The sequence below is a fragment of the Oncorhynchus mykiss genome, chromosome 27 (genome assembly GCF_013265735.2).
Source record: "Oncorhynchus mykiss isolate Arlee chromosome 27, USDA_OmykA_1.1, whole genome shotgun sequence".
NCBI classification, from domain to species: domain Eukaryota; kingdom Metazoa; phylum Chordata; class Actinopteri; order Salmoniformes; family Salmonidae; genus Oncorhynchus; species Oncorhynchus mykiss.
Window position 1 is genome coordinate 1,825,181 of NC_048591.1, and position 16,935 is coordinate 1,842,115.

The following is a 16,935-nucleotide window of genomic DNA, read 5'->3' on the forward strand; positions in this document are numbered from 1 at the left end:
AGATCAATTGCTGAGCTTGTGGGGAAAAGCCACCATTTTAGCAGACACCCACAGAAAACGGTAGGTTCTCTCTCATAACTAAAATCTAGATTAGTGAACCTAGCTGATCCCAGTTCAATCCCTTCAACTTCTACCTGGAGCGGAGAGATGTCGCAGTCTGACGGTTGGCTCCTCACAGTACTTCTGGTCTCAGTCGGTTCCCTGTGTGAATCAAAAGGTAACCCTTCACCTTGTAGTCAGTGGAAAGTGCCCATTTATTGTACCGTATTTGCAATCTGTAATTAAACCACCTACCTCAATTCTAGCTTACTAGATACTTGATGAGATATTTACTTTTGTGATGGGTGTCGAATATGGTTGATATTCTCACTCCAGTAACTTAAAATGGAACTCAGTTCGGTGATATGATTAAGCTACACAACTAAAACCAGCAAATCTCTGCTCGAGGCTCTTGTCAATGGGTTACAGACATCACTATTGTATATGAATGCCACTTAGACACTTTTTTTTCTTCAAAGAAGCTCACAGTACATGGGCCTACATGTATGTGATGGAGTTGAACCCACAACCCTGTCATTGTCAGCATCATGCTCTTACCAACTGAACTACACAGGACTGCAGTGTTGTGCCCACTCTGGGGTTCCCCACTCTGAAATTTCCCCTAGGTACAGATCAAGGATCAGCTTCCCCTCCCTCAATCCTAACCTTAACCATAAGTGGGGAAAATTCTAAACTGACCCAAAATCAACATTTAGGGGCAACTTCACCCTACTCTGTTGTACAGTGTTTCTGGAGCAGAGGCATGCAGTGCAGCTGCTCCGAGGGCCCCGGCGGCCCAGGGCCAACTTCTTCCTTGAGGAGATGATGCCCGGCAACCTGGAGCGGGAGTGCTATGAGGAGACCTGTTCCCAGGAGGAGGCTGCCGAGATCTTCCAGACCAAGGAGAAGACGGTACTAGAACAGCTCCATCACATGAAAGCTCTGGTGCAGGGAATTCGCACGAGCACCCTGGACCAGAGCTTATGAACGCTCTGTTCATACTTCGCAGATTGCACTAACGTGTCCTATGTCAGGATTTTGATCACATTCTGATTGTGCCCTCATCTGGACACAGTGGACCAATAAGAGATACATCTTAATACCATGTATACACTTACTGAACCTTGATTAGATAGTGATTGGATCATCTTGACTGGAAGACAAACTTAAGGTTACTTGCGTGGCTCCGGTTCTCTGATATTATGAGCGCGACATCTCACTAGTGGAATTAACCAATTAACCTCCTAAGTATCTCGAAGAACCAATCATATATGTCTGTCGGTGCACCACCGTTCATACTGAAGAGCTACCCGCCTGCCCTCAGATCATTCTTGTGCATACCGAACTTCCTCACACTCTTGCAAGTAGGAAAACGTGGTGAGCCGTCTCACTCATAATATCAAAGGACCGGAGTTGCATTTAGTTTTCTTTCAATTATTAGTTTCGATATCTCACTATTGGGATATGGCTAACTCCTGTATCGCACACGCTCTACGAAGCCAGGTAGTCTCAACATCAATCCTCAGAGGCCCTGTCACTAAGGACAATATGCGCCAAAGAGGGCGCATATCTCCTGCAAGGACATTCCTTGGAACCGTGCCCAAGAGGTAGCCATGGCTCTGGTGGAGTGAGCCTTTAGGCCCTCTGGAGGCTGTAACCCCTTGCTTTTATAGGCCAATATAATAGCTTCCACAACCTTTGACAAGAGAGGGGCCTCCTCTTGCAGGACACAGTTGCTTGCGCAAAGCTTTCATCCTATCCAAGTATATGTGCAGCGTGCGTACTGGACACAAACGGTGCAGCCGCTCCTTTTCCATAGAAAGGAAAACTGACTTGTGGAAATCCACAAGCTTCAAGGCGAGACAATTGTAATTACCACTAACCTTGGGCATAAATGCGGAGTTGGGCAACAAGGTGACCGTGGAAAAGCCCTGGGCAAACTGCAGGCGCGAATAGCTCACTTAATGCGGTTTAAAAGGAAAGCTATTTAATCTCCGCACATTCCAACGACTCAAAAGGCTGCTGTGAAATAGCCTCAAGCACAATAGACAAATCCCATGATGAGGCTAAAGGCTTGGGAACTGGACATAAGCGACGTGCCACCTTCATGAAATGACATAACGGTTTGTTTTCCCACCGTGTTCTTGACAAAGCCTATATGACCGGTCGAGATAGCTGCTAGATAGACCTTAGACAGTGATGAAAGACTTCCCTCTGTCCCAAAGGTCTTGCAAGAAGTATAAAACCTCAGATACAGAGCACTGGTAAGGAATTATCTGTTTTTTCACACCACTTCTAAAAAACGCACCACTTATTTCCATACAGTGAGCTTGTAAAGGGGGCCCTAGCACTCTGGATTGTCTCAATGACTTTCCGGGTGAGGGTGGAAAATCTTTCTGTTTGCTTGGGTCAGCAGATCCCTGTGTAAACTGTAGTTGACAAGGCTTGTTGTATAGCAGGGGAGTGATCTACGCTATCCAGAGCTTGCCTTGCCATCGACGGGCTATCAAGATAAGGGATAAGCCCTTTTTCCTCACTCTGGCCAGAATGGGTAGTGAGGCTGAGGGGAGGAAAAGTGTAAAGCAACACCCTTGGCCAAGGTTGTGCCAGCTCGTCCCCACTCCCAGTGGTGCGTCTCCTGCTAGCTTGAAAAGCATCGGGCAGTATGTGTTTTCTTGCCATACAAAGATATCAATGGACGCTTGACCGTATCGCTCCCAGATCAGTTTCACCACTTGGGAAAGGAGTCCCTTAGATTGGGATTCCCTCTGGAAAATGAGTCCACTTCTATGTTTAGTACTCCTGGGACATATGGGCAGTAGGTGTGCTCTGCTCCACAGAATAATCCAGGAGGATAGTCTGTGTAAACGCAGGGAGTTCTACCCTGACAGTCATATTGTCCGTTCTGATCAAGACGTGACAATTCCGATTGGTTAGGTAGAAAAACATGCGGAAGTCACGTCTATCTGCCGATTGAGGTGAAGCCATGCACACAGGCGTTGGGCAAAACACCCAGCACTGGAAGTCTCTCAACCTTAGTAGGCAAAGTGGTTCTACCCATCCTGAACATGACTGAGCACCCTCTGCAGAACAGGGAGAGGCACTGTCAGATAGACGCAAAGCGGTCTTCCTAGTGTTGCCTGATCAGAGAGAGAATCCTTATGCCTATGTATTCTATTTTCTGTGTTGGCACCGAACAGCTCTTTTTCAGTTGTGTCTCATACCGTTTCCTCCCAGGACAGGGAGTAAAGCAGGTAATCATCTATGTAGGCATAGATTCTTAGCCCCTTGTTTCTTAGGGGTGAGAAAGCTGCCTCTACACACCTGCTGAATGTTCGGGGAGTTATAACGCTAGCCCGAATGGGACAGCGAGGTATTTGTAGGCTGTGCCCTGAAAAGCAAACTTCAGAAACCTGTGTGCTGGCAGGATGCTTAAGTGAAAATGAGCGTCCAACAGGCTGGACAGGTTGAGCCACAGGGCTCTCTCCCCAACCACTGCAAGGCTCATGGCAAGGCTCAGTTGCCTGTTTGCAGACATCAATGAGCAAATATCTCATCTGCCATTGATGCCCTGCTAAGGGCGGAAGATGGCCGAGTGGCTTGCGCCTCGTCCTCTTCCTCCTCCGTTGCCTTGAGGAGGTCGGTCATACCCTCTCCATCGTCCTCTTCAAAAACGAGGTCCCTTTCCCCCCCCCACTGGAGCCAAGCCCTGGAAAATTGGGTGAATGTCCTCGGGGTAGCCTAGCAAGATGCCAGCCCATGAGGGCTGGGTCTGCGAAGCAGTCTCCCCACTCAATTTAAGAGTAGGAGATGAACTACATTGGGCAACTCTGCACACTCTTTGGTGGAGTGTGTTAGCAGCAAAACTTTGCAATGGATGCATGACCGGTGGTCGTTGAATGCTGCTTCTGCGTGTTCGACACCCTGCCCGAAATTGGTCGCCCCACATAGGCATGGATGTGCCGGTGCTGGGACAGGGGCCAGGGCCTTGCTTGGTGCACTCTGAGCCAAGCTAGCAGGTTCCATGGCTCCACAAAACAGCTAATTCGAGAACAAAGTGAAACATAACCAGCGTTCGCCACTTGGGCTTGGTAGCCTAGCTAGGTAGCACAGTGCTAGCCAGAGAAGCTAACCCTTTAACAATGTGAACATAGCTATCATTCACCATGTGGGCTAGTAGCCTAGCTAGTTAGGACAAAGTTAGAGTCTTATGACGAACAAAAGCATGGCTCTTGACCAATAAACAGTGACGCTAGAACAGTCGGCCTAATCAATAACGTTAGTGGGTTGAGCTAAACGAGAGAGCGAACTAGTAATTCTACCCTTCCAGGTAGAAAAAACAGTTGGTAGGATAGCTAGCCTTGCGGTGAAGCAAATTGTTACCCAAAGTTAAAACTTTTCCTTTCGGTAAAGACTCCCAACACAAAAGATTAGAGCTGATAAATCCTGCGCTCGGTGCCGTAACCTTGACAGCACACCTTTGAACAGTTAGAGGAAAACAGATCAAGTCATGCTGCGATGAGCTAAGTAGAACTCTTCTTTGAAGAAGAGAGGCGAAAATGATCAGAGGGCAGGCGGGTGGCTCTTTAGTATGAGGGGAAGGACTCCCTCATTCGCCACTCGACATGTATGATTGGTTCTTCAAGCTACTAGGAGATTCTGGTGAATTCCACTAGTCAAACAGAATAATTGAAAGAGAACCACATTAGTGATGTGCGTGTCAGCCGCCCGACTCTAAAGTGAAAATTTGAGTCCCGCACCCGACCCTAACAGGCAGATTGATGATGTGCTGTACAGACATGGACGGCATAACACATTTTTGACAGGGGGTGCACGATATTATTTTTTGAAGCCTAATTTAGATATGTTTCTGCTTATAATTTCCGACATTTGATAGGCTATTTGTTAGTCAATTTGTCTATAATTAGATACATGTAGTTTCTCTTCCGACATTACTGCGCTAGAACTCTTAATAAACCTGTGCTCACCAGAATACATTTATGAATTCTTCAATCTAGTTTACATCGCAATTTTTTTTTTTTAAATGGAAAGATTTTCTGTGCGAAATTTCCAGTTTGACCGGTTTTAAGGAAATTTAAAACTGTGAAATGACCCAAAATGTTTGATAAGATTTCAGTTCAGCTTGGATGCATATTTTATGTGGTTTAAATACTATCAGTTTGTATGATGCTGATAAAGATTGCACTCTTACAGACGGTCCCTAGCCACGTATTCATTTTCTCAAGATGCTGAAATAAATCATTAATATTTCTCCACTCCTTTTCCGGAGTCAAAATGTACATTTGGTGTATAACTTTACTGCAATAAATGCTTATAATTCTGCAGCAGTTAATATTACATTAGGCTATGTGAAAGGTTACAGATCTACATTCAGTGTCCAGATTTCAGTTAGGCTACTGATCCCGTCTTGACTCTTGAATTTTTATAGCGCCTCCAAATCATCATGCATATCAAGCCGGCACTGCTATCATCTTCTTTAACCACTTAACAAAATCTTTCCCAAACAGTGTTCTGGCCCTCCCTTCTCTTTATTTTCAACTATCCATTTCGCAGCTTTTCTGTTGTTGAATTCAACTCAGACATTGTCCTTTTTGCATCAGTGGATCGAGGTTCACTTTTTCTGCCCATGTTCTCTAAAGCGATTGGCGTGTATTTTGCGCATGTACAGTTAGGCCCAAAAGCTTACATAGAGTTTTCACCAACAACAAATTTAGCGCAGAGTCGCGTTAGCGGAAACAGAAACTGCACTAAGAACAGTCTGCTACTCCATATTGCTGATTGGTCAGTTTACAGCGCTGGTAAACCGTTGTTTCTGATTGGCTAGCTTTGTTTCAAGTTTTAATGTCACATGCACAAGTACCCAACAAACTCAAAACCCAACAATGAAATAATCAATAACAATGTATTACAAAAAAAAATTAGAATAGAAAATTAGAAATACACAAAGTAAGTAAGTATGCATACTATATACAGGAAATATTTTAAAAGTCAGATCCAATATCATATGTACATGTGCAGGGATACTGGATTGATGGAGGTGGATATGTATAGAGGTAAGGGGACTAGGTAACAGGACATAAGAAACAGAGTAGCAGCAGCTTGTATGTGAGCGGGTGTGTAGTATAAAAGTATCTGCATATTATGTGTGAGTGAGCAAATTATGGACTGAGTGTTTGTGTGTGTTGCAGTGACAGTGTGTGTGAGTGTTTAAGGGCCCTGTGAGTGTGCATGGAGAGTGCAAAGATTGAACAATAAAGATACAATAAAGATACAAGTTAAACTCAGATAATCCGTGTAGCTATTTTGTTAGCTATTGATCAGTCCTATTGCTGTGGGATAGAAGCTGTTCAAGAGCCTGCTGTTGTCAGACTTGATGCACCGGTACCTCTTGCTGTACGGCAGCAGAGAAAATTGTCTATGGCTTGGATGGTTGGAGTCTGACGATTTTCCGGGCCTTCTTTTCACAACCCCTGATATAGAGGTCCTGGATCGCAGGGCGCTCGGCCCCAGTGATGTGCTGGACAGTCCACACAACCCTCTGTGGCACCATGCGATCAAGGGCGGTGCTATTGCCATACCAAGCAGTGATGCAGCCAGTCAATATGCTCTCAATCGTACAGCTGTGGAACCTTTTCAGGATTAGACGGCCCATGACAAACTTTTTCAACCTCCTGAGGGGGAAGAAGCACTGACAACGAGGAACTTGAAGCTGTCTACCTGCTCCACTGCCGCCCCGTCAATGTGGATGGGAGCGTGCTTGCACCCCCATTTCCTGTAGTCCATGATCAGCTCCTTGGACTTGCTGAGGTTGAGGGAGAGGTTGTTGCTCCGGCACCACACTGCCAAGTCACCGACCTCTTCTCTGTAGGCTGATTCATTGTCTCCAGTGATCAGGCCTACCACCGTTGTGTCATCAGCAAACTTGATAATGGTGTTGGAGTCGTGTGTGGCCACACACTCGTGGTGAACAGGGAGTACAGGAGGGGACTAAGCACAAACCCCTGTGGGGCCTCTGTGTTAACCTCTCTGGGATATGTGGGACGCTAGCGTCCCACCTGGCCAAAAGCCAGAGAAAATGCAGAGCACCAAATTCAAATAAATTACTATAAAAATCAAACTTTCATGAAATCACACATGTAAGATTAAAGCTACACCAGCCAACATGTCAGATATTATCGGAGGATAGCACCTCCGTAAACAAGAGAAAACATATTTCAACCCTGCAGGCTCGACACAAAACGCACAAATAAAAATATAAATCATGCCTTACCTTTGACGAGCTTCTTCTGTTGGCACTCCAATATGTCCCATAAACATCACAAATGGTCCTTTTGTTCAATTAATTATGTCAATATATATCCAAAATGTCCATTTATTTGGCGCGTTTGAGCCAGAAAAACACCGGTACCAACTTGCGCAACGTGACGACAAAATATCTCAAAAGTTACCTGTAAACTTTGCCAAAACATTTCAAACTACTTTTGTAATACAACTTTAGGTATTTTTTAAAGTAAATAATCGATCAAATTGAAGACGGGATGATCTGTGTTCAATACAGGAAGAAAACAAACTGACGCTACCTTTCTGGTCACGTGCCTCTAGCAAACAGTACACTTGAAGTGACCCTCGTTTTGAACAGGGCTACTTCTTCATTACACAAAGGAAAAACCTCAACCAATTTCTAAAGACTGGTGACATCCAGTGGAAGCGGTAGGAACTGCAAGAAGGTCCCTTAGAAATCTGGACTCCCAATGAATTTGGGATTGGTGAAAACTTACGTCTCTCACATTTCTAGGCAGATCATTCCATAAAAATGGAGCTCTATAGGTGAAGGACCTGCCTCCAGCGGTTTGCTTACAAATTCTAGGGACAATAAGGATGCCTGCGTCTTGTGACCATGTAGGTATGTACGGCAGGACCAAATCAGAGAGATAGGTAGGAGCAAGTCCATGTAATGCTTTGCAGGTTAGCAATCAAACCTAAATCAGCCCTAGCCTTAACGGGAAGCCAATGTAGAGAGGCTAGCACTGGAGTAATATGATCAAATGTTTTGGTTCTAGTCAGAATTCTAGCAGCCGTGTTTAGCACTATCTAAAGTATATTTAGTTATTTATTCTGATAGCCGGAGGGTAGAGCATTGCAGTAGTCTAATCTAGAAGTGACAAAAGCATGGAATAGCTTTTCTGCATACATTTTGGACAAAAAGTTTTTTGCAATGTTTCGAAGATGGAAAAAAGTTATCCTTGAAATATTCTTCATATGTTAGTCAAAAGAGCGATCAGGGTCCAGAAAAACGCCAAGGTCCTTCACAGTTTTATTCGAGACAACTGTACAACCATCAAGATTCATTGTCAGATCCAACAGCAGATCTGTTATTTCTTGTTACCTAGACCTTTCATCTCTGTTTTGTCCGAGTTTAAAAGTTTTAAAAAATTCCACCATCCACTTCCTTATGTCTGAAACACAGGCTTCCAGGGTAGGCAATTTTGGGGCTTCACCATGTTTCATCGAAAATGTACAGCTGTGTGTCGTCCGCATAGCAGTGAAAGTTGACATTGTGTTTCTGAATGATATCACCAAGAGGTAGAATACAGTGCCTTGAGAAAGTATTCGGCCCCCTTGAACTTTGCGACCTTTTGCCACATTTCAGGCTTCAAACATGAAGATATAAAACTGTATTTTTTTGTGAAGAATCAACAACAAGTGGGACACAGTCATGAAGTGGAACGACATTTATTGGATATTTCAAACTTTTTTAACAAATCAAAAACTGAAAAATTGGGCGTGCAAAATTATTCAGCCCCCTTAAGTTAATACTTTGTAGCGCCACCTTTTGCTGCGATTACAGCTGTAAGTCGCTTGGGGTATGTCTCTATCAGTTTTGCACATCGAGAGACTGACATTTTTTCCCATTCCTCCTTGCAAAACAGCTCGAGCTCAGTGAGGTTGGATGGAGAGCATTTGTGAACAGCATTTTTCAGTTCTTTCCACAGATTCTCGATTGGATTCAGGTCTGGACTTTGACTTGGCCATTCTAACACCACCATATGTTTATTTTTGAACCATTCCATTGTAGATTTTGCTTTATGTTTTGGATCATTGTCTTGTTGGAAGACAAATCTCCGTCCCAGTCTCAGGTCTTTTGCAGACTCCATCAGGTTTTCTTCCAGAATGGTCCTGTATTTGGCTCCATCCATCTTCCCATCAATTTTAACCATCTTCCCTGTCCCTGCTGAAGAAAAGCAGGCCCAAACCATGATGCTGCCACCGCCATGTTTGACAGTGGGGATGGTGTGTTCAGCTGTGTTGCTTTTACGCCAAACATAACGTTTTGCATTGTTGCCAAAAAGTTCAATTTTGGATTCATCTGACCAGAGCACCTTCTTCCACATGTTTGGTGTGTCTCCCAGGTGGCTTGTGGCAAACTTTAAACAACACTTTTTATGGATATCTTTAAGAAATGGCTTTCTTCTTGCCACTCTTCCATAAAGGCCAGATTTGTGCAATATACGACTGATTGTTGTCCTATGGACAGAGTCTCCCACCTCAGCTGTAGATCTCTGCAGTTCATCCAGAGTGATCGTGGGCCTCTTGGCCGCATCTCTGATCAGTCTTCTCCTTGTATGAGCTGAAAGTTTAGAGGGACGGCCAGGTCTTGGTAGATTTGCAGTGGTCTGATACTCCTTCCATTTCAATATTATCGCTTGCACAGTGCTCCTTGGGATGTTTAAAGCTTGGGAAATCTTTTTGTATCCAAATCCGGCTTTAAACTTCTTCACAACAGTATCTCGGACCTGCCTGGTGTGTTCCTTGTTCTTCATGATGCTCTCTGCACTTTTAACGGCCCTACCACTGAGACTATCACAGTGCAGGTGCATTTATACGGAGACTTGATTACACACGTGGATTGTATTTATCATCATTAGTCATTTAGGTCAACATTGGATCATTCAGAGATCCTCACTGAACTTCTGGAGAGAGTTTGCTGCACTGAAAGTAAAGGGGCTGAATAATTTTGCACACCCAATTTTTCAGTTTTTAATTTGTTAAAAAAGTTTGAAATATCCAATAAATGTCATTCCACTTCATGATTGTGTCCCACTTGATGTTGATTCTTCACAAAAAAATACAGTTTTATATCTTTATGTTTGAAGCCTGAAATGTGGCAAAAGGTCGCAAAGTTCAAGGGTTGAATGCTGCTATTTAGTTAGCTTTGCGACAGTATCAAAAGTCAATTTTGGATTGTTCTTATTCTCCTTAATTTGATTGGAAAAATAGGATGATTGAGCAGCACTATTTCTATCAAATCAAAACTGCAATTTGTATTCAAACCAAAAAGTTAAAGTATGCTAGACATTTATAGAATAAACCATACCTAGTTTTATGTTTCTGTGACAATCAATTAATTAGTTATTGATTTTTACAATTTTAAATGGCTTTTGGCGAATCTTTGAATGTCTGAATATGAAACCAACTTTACCTGCGGTGATTGAAGTAATTTAATGTCGAGCTAAATAATATCTATTTCAGAGGTTTAACAAAGGAACAGAAAGGAACCATATAAACCAGTACTTTTTGGGGGGTTAGAACTGGTTCAGAACTTTAGAACTTTGGTCAGAACCGTGTAAAACAATAAAAAAAATAATGGTTCTGTTCAGAACGAAACGAAACCTGGTTATAACTGATCAAATAAAAAATTAATACAATTCTAGTCAGGATAGCCAGAACATGTTAAATTTGGTTTGGTGTCTCTAGCTTGAACAGTTAATAGTTACTGTTGGTTAGTTATTTGATGCTAATTTGTGCTAATGAATAACACATTTTTTTTAAAGGTTTTATAGTTGGTCTTGTAGTTTAATCAAGGAGTAGGACCATTTTGAATAGCAACCACTGTATTCCTATGGTTCTCATTCAAACCTGCCGGGGCAGCAAACTTTTGTAATTTATACTTGAATAACTTTTTAAGAATGGATTCATATATAGTGGGGTGGCAGGGTAGCCTAGTGGTTAGAGTGTTGGACTAGCAACCAGCAAGGTTGCAAGTTCAAACCCCTGAGCTGACAAGGTACAAATCTGTTGTTCTGCCCCTGAACAGTTAACCCACTGTTCTTAGGCCGTCATTGACAATAAGAATTTGTTCTTAACTGACTTGCCAAGTTAAATAAAGGTAAAATACATTTTAAAAAAGTAAAAAAAATGCACATTTAAAATGGTTATAGTTCCAAAAGTATACATAGGATCAAATACCCTCTATGAGACTTTTTTTGCATTTGAAATGCATTGGGAGCTCATTTAAATATTGTTATAGTTCAAAAAGTACAAATGATAAAGGTTTTTTTCTCAAGCAATCTGAGTTGGGGCATTCTGGACATCAGGAAGTTGGTTTTGTGTTAATAGATTATATCGTTTAAACTCTAGAGTGGGCTAAAGAAATGAAATAATAAATGAGTATGCAAGAAATCTAGTTGCGCTTTTCCTTCAGCAAGCACACCTAATAATGAGTATGTAAGAAATCCAGAGTTGTGCTTTGCTTTATAAGCACACCTAATGATATGAGTATGTAAGAAATCCAGAGTTGTGCTTTGCTTTGCTAGCACACCCTAATTATTTTCACCACCCCCAGATGAGATTATTGAATCAGATAAATTATTTGAAGTGGAATCTCTTTTGAAACCACCTAACCACCAGAAGAGGTAGGTATGCTATCGGCTATATATGCCATATAACACTAAAAGTTATGGAGAGGTAGATAAGATGATATGATATTATGGAAGATCATATGCCTCTGCACCAAGATCAAATCAAATTATATTAATCACATGTGCCAAATACAACAGGGAAATGCTTACGAGCAGTTTAAATAAAATGCAGATAACAATAAGAAATAAAAGTAATTAAAGAGCAGCAGTAAAATAACAATAGCAAGAATATATACCGGGGGGGTACCAATACAGAGTCAATGTGCGGGGGCACGGGTTAGTAGTATGTACATGTAGGTAAAGTTATTAAAGTGACTAGATGACAACAGAGAGCAGCAGTGGTGTGAAGAGGGGGGAGGGGCATTGCAAATAGTCTGGGTAGCCATTTGACTAGATGTTCAAGATTCTTATGGCTTGGGGGTAGAAGCTGTTTAGAAGCCTCTTGGACGTAGACTTGGCGCTCCGGTACTGCTTGCTGTGCGGTAGCAGAGAGAACAGTCTATGACTAGGGTGGCTGGAGTCTTTGACAATTACCTCTGACACTGTCTGGTATAGAGGTCCTGGATGGCAGGAAGCTTGGCCCCAGTGATGTACTGGGCCGTTCGCACTACCCTCTGTAGTGCCTTGTGGTCGGAGGCCGAGCAGTTGCCATACCAGGCAGTGATGCAACCACTCAGGATGCTCTCGATGGTGCAGCTGTAGAACCTTGAGGATCTGAGGACCCATGCCAAATCTTTTCAGTCTCCTGAAGGGGAATAGGTTTGGTCGTACCCTCTTCACGACAATCTTGGTATGTTTGGACCATGTTAGTTTGTTGGTGATGTGGACACCAAGGAACTTGAAGCTCTCAGCCTGCTCCACTACAGTCGATGAGAATGGGGGCGTGCTCGGTCCTCTTTTTCCTGTAGTCCACAATCATTTCCTTTTTGTCTTGATCACGTTGAGGGAGAGGTTGTTGTCCTGGCACCACACGACCTCCTCCCTATAGGCTGTCTCGTTGTTGTCGGTGATCAGGCCTACTGATCTGTCGTGTCATCTGCAAATTTAATGATGGAGTTGGAGTCGTGCCTGGTCGTGCAGTCATGAGTGAACAGGGAGTACAGGAGGGGACTGAGCATGCACCCCTGAGGGGCCCCTGTGTTGTGGATCAGCGTAGCGGATGTGTTGTTACCTACTCTTACCGCCTGGGGGCGGCCGGTCAGGAAGACAAGAATCCAGTTGCAGAGGGAGGTGTTTAGTCCCAGGGTCCTTAGCTTTGAGAGAACTATAGTGTTGAACACTGAGCTGTCATCAATGAATAGCATTCTCACATAGGTGTTCCTTTTGTCCAGGTGGGAAAAGGCAATGTGGAGTGCAATAGAGATTGCATCATCTGTGGATCTGTTGGGGTGGTATGCAACTTGGAGTGGGTCTAGGGTTCCTGGGATGTGATATTGATGCCATAACCAGCCTTTCAAACCCCTTCATGGCTGCAGACGTGAGTGCAGGTGAGTGCAATCGTTTAGGCAGGTTACCTTAGTTTGCTTGAGCACAGGGACTATGGTGGTCTGCTTAAAACATGTTGGCATTGCAGACTTGGACAGGGAGAGGTTGAAAATGTCAGTGAAGACACTTTCCAGTTGGTCAGCGCATGCTCGCAGTACACGTCCTGGTAATCCGTCTAGCCCTGCGGCCTTATGAATGTTGACCTGTTTAAAGGTCTTACTTACATCAGCTGCGGAGAGAGTGTGATCACACAGTCTTCCGGAATAGCTGGTGCTCTCATGCATGTTTCAGTATTATTTGCCTCGAAGTGAGCATAGAAGTAGTTTAGCATGGTCTGGTTGGCTCGTGTCACTGGGAAGCTCTCGGCTGTGCTTCCCTTTGTAGTCTGTAATGGTTTGCAAGCCCTGCCACATCTGACGAGCGTCAGAGCCGGTGTAGTGTGATTCAATCTTAGTCCTGTACTGATGCTTTGCCTGTTTGATGATTCATCGAGAGCATAGTGGGATTTCTTATAAGTATCCGGGTTAGAGTCCCGCTCCTTGAAAGCGGGACTCCAACTCCACACTTTAGCTCTGTAATCCATGGTTTCTGTTTGGGGTATGTACGTACAGTCACTGTGGGGACAGCGTCATCGATGCACTTATTGATGAAGCCAGTGACTGATTGGTGTACTCCTCAATGCCATCGGAAGAATCCCGGAACACATTCCAGTCTGTGATAGCAAAACAGTCCTGTAGCTTAGCATCTGCATCATCTGACCACTTCCTTATTGAGATAAGCAGGACGTACCAGTGACTTAGTTAGAAATCAGGAGGATAGAGTTATGGTCAGATTTGCCAAATGGAGGGTGAGGGAGAGCTATGTATGCGTCTCTGTGTGTGGAGTAAAGGTGGTCTAGATTGGTTTTTTTCCCTCTGGTTGCACATTTAACATGCTGGTATAAAGAGGTAAAACAGTTTTACGTTTCCCTGCATTAAAGTCCCCTGGCTACTAGGAGTGCCTCCTCTGGATGAGCATTTTCTTGTCTGCTTATGGCCTTATACAGCTCTTTGAGGGTCGTCTTAATGCCAGCATCGGTTTGTGGTGGTAAATAGACATCTACGAAAAATACAGACTCTCTTGGTAAATAGTGTGGTCTACAGCTTATCATGAGATACTTTACCTCAGGCGAGCAAAACCTTGAGACTTCCTTAATATTAGATTTCGTGCATCAGCTGTTATTTACAAATAGACACAGACTGCCACCCCTGGTCTTACCGGAGGCAGCTGGTTCTGTCTTGCCGATGGATCGAAAACCCAGCCAGCTGTAGGTTATCCATGTCGTTGTTCAGCCACGACTCAGTGAAACATAAGATATTACAGTTAATGTTCCGTTGGTCCTGATATCCAGAAGAGTGGCAGAAATATTATGTACAAAATAAGTTACAAAAAACGCAAAAAAACACAATAGCACAATTGGTTAGGAGCCCGTAAAACGGCAGCAATCTCCTCCAGTACCGTCAATTCGATTTGGACCACTGTTGCTGGACTTTCCTCAGTTTAGCCAGTCAGTCATCGAAGTGAGAAAGCCTCTTTCAATAGAGCATTAGTTAGAGCAACTAGGTAGTTATGACTTTGTGTTAACTGAAAAGATAGCTAGCATACAGTAGCTAGCTATCTATGCTACCTGTCCTCACAGTCAGTGACGTTCATGTTGCTTCATATTCTTTTAGAATCCATCAATAAAACATCAAAGATTTTAGCTACAAGTTTTTCTCCTATCTCTGACTGTAGCTAGCTATATCTTCATCAGATGCTGAGGCGATCCAGCAAGCTAGCCAAGTGCACCTTTCAAAGCAAGCCTAACAGAAACAAGGGTTTACTAGCATTGTGAACTGACCAATCAGCTACGCGGAGTAGCAGACTGAGGGCAGTTTTCCTTTCCACTAAAGCGATTCTGCGAATTCAGCATAAGTTCCATCCCCATTCGTTTACAACAAGGGTACGCAGAGAAATGTGAGTGGAATTTTGGGAAGGTGAGCAACGAGAACCCTGCCAGCTAAGCAGTTGAAAAATGTAAAATTGCTAATTTGTTCAAGTGTGGAATAGCTGTGTGAAGCCTTGTCAAGAGGCTTAAGCGCTTATAGCAGATAACAAATTATGAAATAAAACCTCAATGTAGCCTATAGATATGAACTGCACAGGAATTCTACATTTTTTATGCAATGCTTTCTCTTTATTTACCCACCGGCCTGCCTAAACCCGCCTCGCAGCAGGTGATGAGTCAACCCACGCATCACTAAACCACATGTTAAAGCAAGGTGTAACCGGGCCTTAAATGACAAGGATAGTCAGAGGAGTAGGCTCATGAAGCTCAAAAGAACATTCAAACTGACTGTATCCCTTTGGTCTTCTCTTACAGATGGAGTTTTGGTATAAATATAAGAGTGAGTATGGTATTGCTTCATTAGATTATTTTCAGTTATTTAAAAAACTGCATCAAAAATCCACAGTCACTTAAAAGGAACGCTTGTGATGAGATGTCTCTATGAATTGTGAATTAGATCGGAATCCTTGCCACCACAACCCATGTAAGAATGGAGGAATCTGCACAATCGATCGGGATGGATACCTCTGTCTGTGTCCCCCACGCTACGATGGGAAAACCTGTGCAATAGGTATAGTTTTACTCAATCATAATAGGGGTGGGAAGGGTTAGAAACTTTCCGGAAGTTAAGCCCTGGAATATGGGGAATTTTGCTTAAATTCATCAAAAAAGTTAGCTTATAACAGTGAATGTTTTTTGTTGGATACACATAAGGCAAATCAGGGCTTGTGGCATATTTTGGTTAAACTATCCCCAATTCAATGGAATTGCAACCCTCTGCATGCACATGTACAGCTGATTCTCAAGATCTTGCACACTAATGAGCCCACACTGCTACACTGTCTGAGCAAAGGACTACATGCTTTCTTATAAGTTTTGATTACAATACTGGGTGGGGTGAATATATTTTATGAAATACATTATTTTTTGTTAACTAGTAAATAGTAGCCTACAGCAAAGTGTGTTTAAATAATTTTTTACTTGTTCTGATAGTTAGTTTTTGCTACCATGTGGGTTTTTAGGTTCCTTGAGCCTGCTAACTGAGTGTTAATTCACCTGTTTCCATACATGTTTCATTTTAAAACATGTATCTTACAAAAGAGTTGTTTAATCTAATTGCTTAACTATTTATCTGTACATGGAATTGTATTTGGTTATTTTTTATTTTTTGTGAATTTTACCCCTTTTTTCTCCCCAATTTCGTGGTATCAAATTGTTAGTAGCTACTATCTTGTCTCATCGCTACAACTCCCGTACGGGCTCGGGAGAGATGACGGTTGAAAGTCATGCGTCCTCCGATACACAACCCAACCAAGCCGCACTGCTTCTTAACACAGCGCGCATCCAACCCGGAAGCCAGCCGCACCAGTGTGTCGGAGGAATCTCTGTGCACCTGGCAACCTTGGTTAGCATGCACTGTGCCCGGCCCGCCGGTGTGTGATGAGACAAGGATATCCCTACCGGCCAAACCCTCCCTAACCTGGACGACGCTAGGCCAATTGTGCGTCACCCCACGGACCTCCCAGTCGCAGCCGGTTACGACAGAGCCTGGGGGCGAACCCAGAGTCTCTGGAGGCACAGCTGGCGCTGCAGTACAGCGCCCTT

At 43.4% G+C, this 16,935-nt stretch overlaps 1 protein-coding gene across 2 annotated transcripts in view; it reads left to right on the forward strand.

Moving 5' to 3' along the window:
* LOC110507316 (coagulation factor IX) overlaps positions 1-16,935 on the forward strand; it is a 23,597-nt gene continuing 6,662 nt past the window's right edge. The window contains exons 1-4 of one of the 2 annotated variants that reach the window (XM_021587231.2): positions 1-217; positions 785-951; positions 15,646-15,670; positions 15,788-15,901. In XM_021587231.2, coding sequence (XP_021442906.1) covers positions 148-217; positions 785-951; positions 15,646-15,670; positions 15,788-15,901 — 376 coding nt within the window. In that variant the 5' untranslated portion in view covers positions 1-147. The remainder of the gene's footprint in view (positions 218-784; positions 952-15,645; positions 15,671-15,787; positions 15,902-16,935) is intronic. The other variant, XM_021587232.2, reaches the window with a different exon arrangement.